We start from the raw sequence: 9,149 nt of genomic DNA on the forward strand, positions 1-9,149 counted from the left end.
CAATATAATTGTACTACTATAAGAAAAAGGCTAAAAAACATTTGTACAACTATAAAAAAATACCCCAAAATTCACATCCAAAACGCATATAATTGCAAAATATATAATTGCAAAAACATAAATAAACCCACCAAAAGTCGCATTAAAACCCTAAATAACCATAAAGCAAATCTAATAAGAAGTGATAAAAATTAATATGAAACTAATCCAATATGAATCGTGCAAAATGTCATAAAGCAAATCAAATAACAAATGATAAAAATTAATATGAAACTAATCCAACGTGAATCGTGCAAAATGTTAATACTTTAGTGTAGTATTTTGAGGGGCTTTTATAAACAGTAAAATCCCTTAGAAATAACCTAAAACTACAAATAAGGAAATATAAATATTTTAAAATTTCACAACCTTAATTTCCTAAAACCATGATGACAAAAACATAACTTTTATTCATTTTTTAGTTTTCTAAAATTTAAAGTAAAACAGACAAATATTAAAAGTAAATAAACAAAACCCCACCTAGTGTTGAAGCTTGGTTGGAGTCTAGCCGGACATTTTGTTGTCAAACTTCGGTGTTGGGTTAGAGTGGTTTGCTTGAGAGTTGAGGGAGAGGTCCTATCAAATGATAAAATGTATATGAAAAAGTTTACATAAGGTTGTAACCTTTTTTTTTTTTTTTTAAGGAATTCTAAAATATTATTAAGTCAAAACGAGATTACAGAATCAAAGACATCAGTCTTAGATAAGAAGGAACCCCTTTGGCAAGGTAATCAACCAACACAATGGCTTCCCGATAAATAGGCATGAAAGTAAAGGTAAAGGGCCTTATCCAAAATCTGTAGTAAAACAGACCTCAACTCTCGAAGTGTCTTCTGCATCCCATTACACCAATTAATAATATTCAAGAAGTCACCTTCAATATTACAGAAAAAACCTAGATTCCTTGCCACCAAAAATCGTAGGCCCTATAACAGTCTATAGATTTCGACATCATTTGCCATCCTCACCCTAAGCAGTCCTGCATACATAAAAATAACTTCTCCATTCCAATTTCTATCCACTCTTCCAAAACCTGCTAGACCAGGGTTCCCTAATGAACTTCCACCAAAATTGAGCTTCAAAATGTAGAATCATATTTTAAGGTTGCAAACTTAAAATGTGAAATTAGTGTTGAAAAACCTTATAATTGATCATCTCGACATCGCGATGCATGAATATGAAAAAAAAAAAAAAGATTTTTGAGTCCCAAAAATAGTGTATCTTGCAACACATTATCTAGACCGTCCGTTTTCAAGATTTTCATATATTCATAGGTCTACTTGAATTTAATCATTTTTGTAGTTTAAAATTTTATAACTAAATATGAAAATAAATTTTTAAATAATCTTTAAAATGTTTTACACCAAAATTACATGCTATGATAAAATTTGGAGGTGCACCTTAATTAAATAGAAACCACGCAATATAAATATATATTAAGACCAATTAAATATATTCCTTTTTCATGGCAAATTCAAAACAAGGGGCAGAAGGATCATTTGTTCACGCACTGAGAACATACGACTTCGGATATTGAAAATGTCATAATTTAACCTTTTGACTTTGGATTTTAAATATTCGAAGTGAGGGTAAAATGAAATTCAGAAAAAGGTCAAAAAAGGGATATGCGCATAATATTAAACAATTACAATGGATTTTCATAATTAGGCTAATTATATAGGATATATGGGTATATTTCTCTTTTGTTATGATGATTTGGTAACCTTTCGTATTGCATAATTGAAACATTATTATTATTAAATGTTATAATATAACATTTTGATTTTGGATTTTAAATATCTGAAGTGAGGGTAAAATGGAATTCAAAAAAGGGTGAAAAAAAAGGACATGCACATAATATTAAACAATTACAGTGTATTTTTTCGTAATTAAGCTAATTATATAGGATATATGCGTAAGTTTCTCTTTTTATTCTCTTTTTTATGATGATTTGGTAACTTTCCTATTACATGATCGAGTTTTTATTATTATTATTTTTTACTTTTCTAAAGTATTGGAATGTAATGAATCAAATGGTCTAATAATCCATCTTTTATATAATTTTTTGGACTATTGTAGATTTTTAATGATTTTCTTTACTTCATTTTTGTTTTTCTTATTTTTAATTACCTTAACAAAATTTTCACAGTTTTTTAAATTATTATCATTATTTGTTCCTAAGTCACTTCGTCCGAGCCAAGGCAGAGTCCTAGGTCTAAGCCGAGTCTAAAAACACTGCTACCACTTATCTTCTGCGACCATTAAGTTTTCTCAGTTTTAGGGCTTTTAATCAGTGTTGACAGTCCTTAAAGTAGTGGCCTAGGTTCCCATAATTGTAACAATTCGTTTTCCTTGTGCACTCCTTATCAGTGTAGATATCCTTTTGGATCTTGAAAAAAAATGCTTCTTAGTTTTTAGTCTTGTCCTTGTGCACCACAAAATTTGCTTGGAATTGAAAAGTCTTTTACCAACTTTGCATCCATGGCCTCATCTTTTTTTTCATCTCCTCTTCAACAATGAAGAGAGAATTGAAGAGGATCTAGGTCAACATCAACCTTGTTACCACTTATTTCCTTTATGTCATCTTTTCATCATCGGGGTAACTAAAGAATGATGTTTCTTAATTGAAAAGCACCGTTCAATCCACATCCTAGTTGACTTACCATATATACTTAAGCAAGTACATGCATATTTCTAATGAATTTAGAAATCCAAAAGCAATTACAGGCATATTTCTAATGAATTTAGAAATCCAAATGGTTAGAAATAATAAAGAGAAAATTACATATATATTCGTTATACTTTGCGTTATTATGAATGTACCAAATAGTTTATGTTATTATATATATGTCTGTTTTTTACCATTTATAACATAATTTTTTAAAAAAAACGACTTTACCCTTTTACGGATGTTGAACATCCGAAAATAGGCCGAAAGCGTAACGTTCACATTCCCATTTTCGGGTGCTGAACATCCGAATTGAAGGATTATTCAAATGTTCAACATCCGAAAATAGCCCGAAAGTTAAACATTCACATTCCCATTTTTCACATTTCGCAGTCACATTTTCGGATGTTGAAAATAATGATGTTTCGTACTTGAAAAGCATCATTCGATACACATCCTAATTCACTTACCATATATACTTAAGCAAGTACGAGCATTTTTCTAATGAATTTAGAAGTCCAAATGGTTAGAAATAACAAATATTTGGTATGACCCCTTAATTTTAAGTCTAGTCTCCAATTGGTTTTGTTGCATTCTCGTGATGCTATTAACGCCTTATGTGTCATATATGGGACAGTGAGCATATTTATAATGTATCCTTTGTATACAAAACACTCACTCCTCTATCTCCAATAAGATAAAATGACCTTTCCCAAATATTATAATTTCAAAGGATTTATTTTGAAGAGCAAATTACGTACGGATATTATTTGGGAGATCAATTACCAATTGGTATTTCATTTTTTTGAAATTACAAGTACTATCTCTTATTTATTTTTATTTATTTTTCTAAGTTGCCCCTCTATCTGGCAATACAATCACCAAACATGAAACTATTATTGCTGCGTTTCCAAAGGCTCTTTATTGTCCGGTGATTGAAATACTGGACACCTAATGGTGTCTCCAAAACCCACGCCTTAGAAGTGAAGGGTTATTAGTGTACCTCCTAGCTATTCATACACGCCTTAGATCTTTTCCTCTTCTTCCTCTCTCCAACAGCACTGGAACTCCATTGTTTGCCTCTGGTTGTGCCCTAAGCTGGCAAATCCAACCAGAAGAAAAACCAGAGTTATGGTCTCTTACATTTTCCGACGAGTTGGAATATTTGATAACCAAGCTTGCTACCCCTTATAACCTCCTAATACCTTTGGCTCCTATTTTTTCAAGTGAATAAATTTCGTAGACAGATGGATATTGAATGCGTTAGGGAATGCTATTGTCGAAGTGCGTGTCTCATGATGCACGAACAACTTTTCCTTTTCATAGCGTGCACAAAAAAGACTTTCGCAATCGCGGCCTTGGACTAGGAATCTAGCAACTGAACCAGTTCTGGGAAGGTCTTTGTCCAGCCCCAGTTTCCTCCCTAAAATCCCCCCTTCTCATATATATATATATATATTATCTAAAGCTTATTTAATATTTTTTAGGTCCCTCTAAATCACCACCACATAAATCTTTATTTCAATTTTATTTATTTTTAGTTTTATAGATTATTGATTTAGACCAATTTACACTGATCCAAATTGTCGATCCAACAATTTGACATGGATACATCAGGTGAACAACCATGCCTACTGACCAAGGTTCTGAAACACTGGCCCAATGTTTAGAAATGCAAACTAGTTCTCTTATATTAAAAACCAATAAATATGATAAGTTGTTTTTGCCGGAAGATCACGAATCTGACTAGGTTGCGACGACTCCTCACGCAACAACGCGAATAATTAAACACCATGACTAGATCTATTGTTACAACAAATAGAGAAGAATTGAAGGGCACCTCTTTATATTTGTATATAACTAAACTATTAGGTAACATATAAATTACATGCCCCTAAAAGAACAAATATAAGGAATTCACCAATGTTGATACATGTTGAAATCAAAAATGGAGAACAGCTCAAAGACGCCTTGGGGTGTAGAGGTGAACACTTCATTTATTGATGGGCTGTGTTGGCCTTGCGTTCGCCTCTGCTTTCTGTGATATTGAAAGGTTGTAAGTAAATGTTACCTCTTTGTATCAAAAGTAAATGGTCACATTGTATGCAATTCTTTTGTTTAACACGGATCATGTACAACTAGATATTAATAGCAAAAATAATTGATGCACTAAACTAAATAAATGATGCATTAATATATATATTTTATCATGAAAGTTGAAAGGCTTACACCATGAACTGCAGCCCTCAAGAGGCTCAGCTGCTGTCTGGAAATCGTATTCACCTGAAGATTGAACAAAGGTAGGTGAAAAGAGTTAAATGGTGGTCGAAAAGAGTAGGTAGTAAAGCATGTTAAGGATGCAGATTTAGAGGGAGAAAGTTGCAACCTTCTTGACTACATTCCATGCAACGCCTTGTGTGCATGGTGGAGCGGTAAGAGAGCCCATAAATCTGTAATACTTTCTACTACCCATCTTTATGTGCCTTGGATCCACCACGCCCATTTGTGCTTCAGCATCTTTAGAATCCGCAATAGATAATATATTACCCATGACGTGAAATGATCAAAGAACCGGACTTTTTTATTTCTTCAATCGCAGACAAAATTTTTACGAAATTTTTTTTTGTTAAGCAATGGAGAGAGAGAGAAACGAAAAGCTTGTCGACCAACGTAGAAAAATTTGGGAAGGAGAAAGAGACGATGCCATATATGTTATCCAGACACAAACGCATGCGTCTATTTATAAGTTTGATATGAGTGTCAATATCAGAAATATATGTTAGCTAGATACAAACACATGTGTCTATTTATAAGTTTGCTATGTGTCAAAATCCGAAAAAAAACGTCTAAATACTGTAAGTTTGTACAAAATAAAAATATTTATATATAGGGAAAGTATATAATGAGACCATTTGCCTTTGATACAAGGTGGTCACAAATAATCTTGACCATTAGATGTGAAATTGGGTGGCTGCATTTATTTCATTGACCTGACACACCTAAGCTATCAGATTTCACGTTGAATGTTGTTAATAATTGTGACCTCCTTGTATAACGATAAATGGTCTCGTTGTATACAATCCTTTACATACATGAGTACAAGTATATATCATATTTTAAAATTTACTTGTAGAAGTTAGATATATGTGTAAACTTTATGAGTTGTACAAGTTACATCCCAAAGTTTAAGATCTAACAAGTATCCCTAACATATATTTTACCAAAATTTAAACAGACTTGTGTTTGATTACAAGAACCGGGCTCAGAACCGGGATATGGGCCAATCCGAATAACTTGGAACCGATTATGGTTAACCTGAAAAAACTGGGCACAGTCTAGGCCTGGCCAAAGATCATTAAAAAAGTAATTATATAAACGACTTTGGCACAATCGGACGAGAGAGACCATCATTCCCTTTGGATGGAGTTTAAAGAGTATATTGAGCATAGCAGTGTTCGATTACAAGAACTGGGCTCTTAACCAGGATATGGGCTAGTCTCAATAACCTGGATATGGTTCCATTTAACCCGAAAAGACTGGGTAAGTCTTGGCCTGACCTAATATTCTTAATAAATAAATAAATATATATATATATATATATATATATGTGATAAATCTAAAAAATATGCAAATTATATTTGGAATAAACTTTAACGAAACACATCTAAACAAAGATAAAAAAAAAAGTATGTGAAATATAAATTTTGCAATTTTTAAATAGTGGTATTTTTTAAATAATCTATAGGGGTACTTTAGAAATAATTCAAAAAAAAGGAAAATGTAAAAATAAATATTGCTCGTCAAAATGTTTTCTAACCTTTGCCAAAATGATAGAAAACATTAAAAAATACATTACAAATAAGTTTGTTTATTTTTAAAAAAATTTAAATGATTTTTTTGAATTTTTTCAACGTATTGAAACTTAACCATAAAAACCGAGTAAAACTAGACCGACAAAAGGCCAGTTCAGAGTAACCGCGCCCGTTCCGGTTCAATCCGGCCGGTTTGTCAAACGCTGGAGCATACTTTGGTGGGGAATCGAATTTTACACACCGTGAGAGAGAGAGAATGCCGTTAGAGAGAGAGAGCATGATTACCTCCTTAAGAAAGGAATCAGGTCCGCCAATTTTGTAGGCAATCGCAACCACCGCTCTCTTCTCTTGTTTGCTTTCGTGAACCAACTGCATCTCTAATGAGTATCTGAATCACACAAACCCCCATTATTTTTGGTCAATTTTGGTAAGTAAAGGTGAATGCTTACATTTATGAAATAAGTGCACGACAGGAGAAAAAGGCCTTGGAATGAAATGACGGAAATCAATTAATCGAAAGTATAAAAGGAGCATAGTTAGCAAGTCTCCAGTTAAAACAAAATTTTTTAAAAAAAAAAATCCTACTTTTTGATATCCGTTAAGAACTCTGAATTTTTTTTAAAATCTCCTAAATATCACGTTTTTTAATGGAACTGATATAAATCCGAATTTTATCCTTTTTCAGAAAGACTTTTAATAAAAGCTTCTTCCTATAACTTTATTTCTTCATTAACTTAATATTAACGAATTTTAATTTATAGAAATATATATTAACAGTGGGAAAACTTCATCAATGAGTTCCCTTAAAAAAGGTATATGAAAAAATACAACCAATATATTACTCTAAAAATAATAATCGAAACAATCGTATATCTCAAAACAATAAATAGAATTAAAAGAAGAATAATCCAATGAAAAATCTTTTATGTATTTATTTTTAGGCCCATTGCGTTCTTATAAAGAGCAAGAGTGAGATTCAATGATATTAAAGATTTAGATAGCTAAGAATTCAGTGCGAGATTCGAATTTGCATAAGCATTTTGTTTTTTTTTATGTATAGAAAAGTATGATTAATTTCATAGTTTTTTTAATTTACTTCATTGGTGTGTATAACATAGAAATTTGGATGGATCACTATTTTATATATTTGGGTCTTTGTGTTTTCTTTTAATTAACTGCATTCTTATTTTGGGAGCTTTTTTTTTTTTTTTAAATAATCCTATACCCTGGTTCACAATTCTTGTTATTTGTTAATTAGTTCTTATGTTCAATATTGTTGTTGTTGTTTCATTTTATGCTCCCAATAAATCTATGATATATTTTGTACTATGACAATAGAGTAAGCATTGTTGTTAGATTTATTAAAAATTTCAACAAAAAATTGTCAAGCATTACTAAAATTATTGTTTAATGGCTTAATATATCTATACAATAGCTGCAAATCATAATTCTATATTGTAATCATCTTTATATATTCGATTTTTTAACTATGTTTTTTTTTAACCAAATCTAAAATATTCACGATTCTATAACTTTGAAAATAAAAGCAATTTATTACCAATGATTTGATCGGTCGATATTTTATTATTCCTTGACTTGCTAACTATCAAAAAGGAGAGAAATTTACCTTCTACCATTGAAAGTGTGCTCGGAGGGTGAATGCCAATGACATTGCTTGAGAATATACTCCGTTTGGTTTATTTCAAGTGTTCCAGCTCCACTTTCCCCCCAATTAAGCTGCCACATCAATTTACAGTAACACACACAAACAAGTAGAGAGAGAACAACGTTCAGTTACAATTATAGATGAATGGCCGAAAAAACAATTGCACAATTAATAAAGGAAAGAGCGCATTATTCTATGCTCCTGCAGGAGTATATTGTGAATCTCCTCCATTACTCAAATATCTATTTAGGAGAAATTTTTTAGTCTAAAATTTTGAAAAACACATAATAATTACTAGCTGATAATTTTTTTAAGAAAAATTTTGAATTTTAAGTTTTGTAACATTTGGATCTAGGCCTTCAAAAAATTAGAGGGTCTCAATATTGAGGCATAAGTTTTTTCTAATAAATTGAGAGTTTATTTTTTAAATTTCGTTTTTTTACCAAGGCTAGTGTCTGGGTTGTAAAAATTACATCCCAAAATTTGAGATCCAAAATGTTTGCTCGAGGGAGGAAAGGATAGTATCCTCCTAAGGGAGATGGAAATCTTTTGGCTAAAGCAAAAAAGTTGTGTTCAAATAAAACATAAGTGGGGGGATGATCGTTCACTTGTGTGTATATAAGACACACTAATTAAAGGGCAGCCATAAAAAAAAGAAAAATGAAAAAGGACGTATTAATTTCATTTGCGTTCATGAAGCATACACACTGAGAGAATGAGCCAGATGGAAATTAGATTTTATTCAACTGATTCAGAAAGAGATACCATTATATCATGGCCTCTGTTCTCGAGGATTGCTTTATATTCTCTCTTTAAGCACCCCAGATTTGGCAGAACCTCCACCCTTGTTTATGCAGTTCAATTGGAGAGTGCATCTCCCCATTGCTGCAAGCCCCATTCGGGATGGAGCTCGCCCCAGTGCTTCGGCCCCTTCTCACTACCTTCCAAATAATCGAACTCTTTC

The 9,149-nt window shown here is 31.9% G+C and overlaps 1 protein-coding gene across 1 annotated transcript; it reads right to left on the reverse strand.

Moving 5' to 3' along the window:
- Window positions 1-4,588: 4,588 nt before the first annotated feature.
- On the reverse strand, window positions 4,589-8,275 carry LOC148782529 (alpha carbonic anhydrase 7-like). Its single transcript, XM_088864649.1, has 5 exons — window positions 8,147-8,275; window positions 6,805-6,907; window positions 5,094-5,240; window positions 4,937-4,990; window positions 4,589-4,745 (listed from the first exon to the last, which is right to left on the reverse strand). The coding sequence occupies exons 1-5, from the start codon at window positions 8,263-8,265 to the stop codon at window positions 4,701-4,703; spliced, it is 468 nt and encodes a 155-aa protein (XP_088720775.1). The 5' UTR covers window positions 8,266-8,275; the 3' UTR covers window positions 4,589-4,700.
- Between the last annotated feature and the right edge of the window lie 874 nt (window positions 8,276-9,149).

The sequence above is a fragment of the Amborella trichopoda genome, chromosome 4, assembly GCF_054954075.1.
Source record: "Amborella trichopoda isolate Santa Cruz 75 chromosome 4, AtrichopodaSantaCruz75HAP2 v2.0, whole genome shotgun sequence".
Lineage (NCBI taxonomy): Eukaryota > Viridiplantae > Streptophyta > Magnoliopsida > Amborellales > Amborellaceae > Amborella > Amborella trichopoda.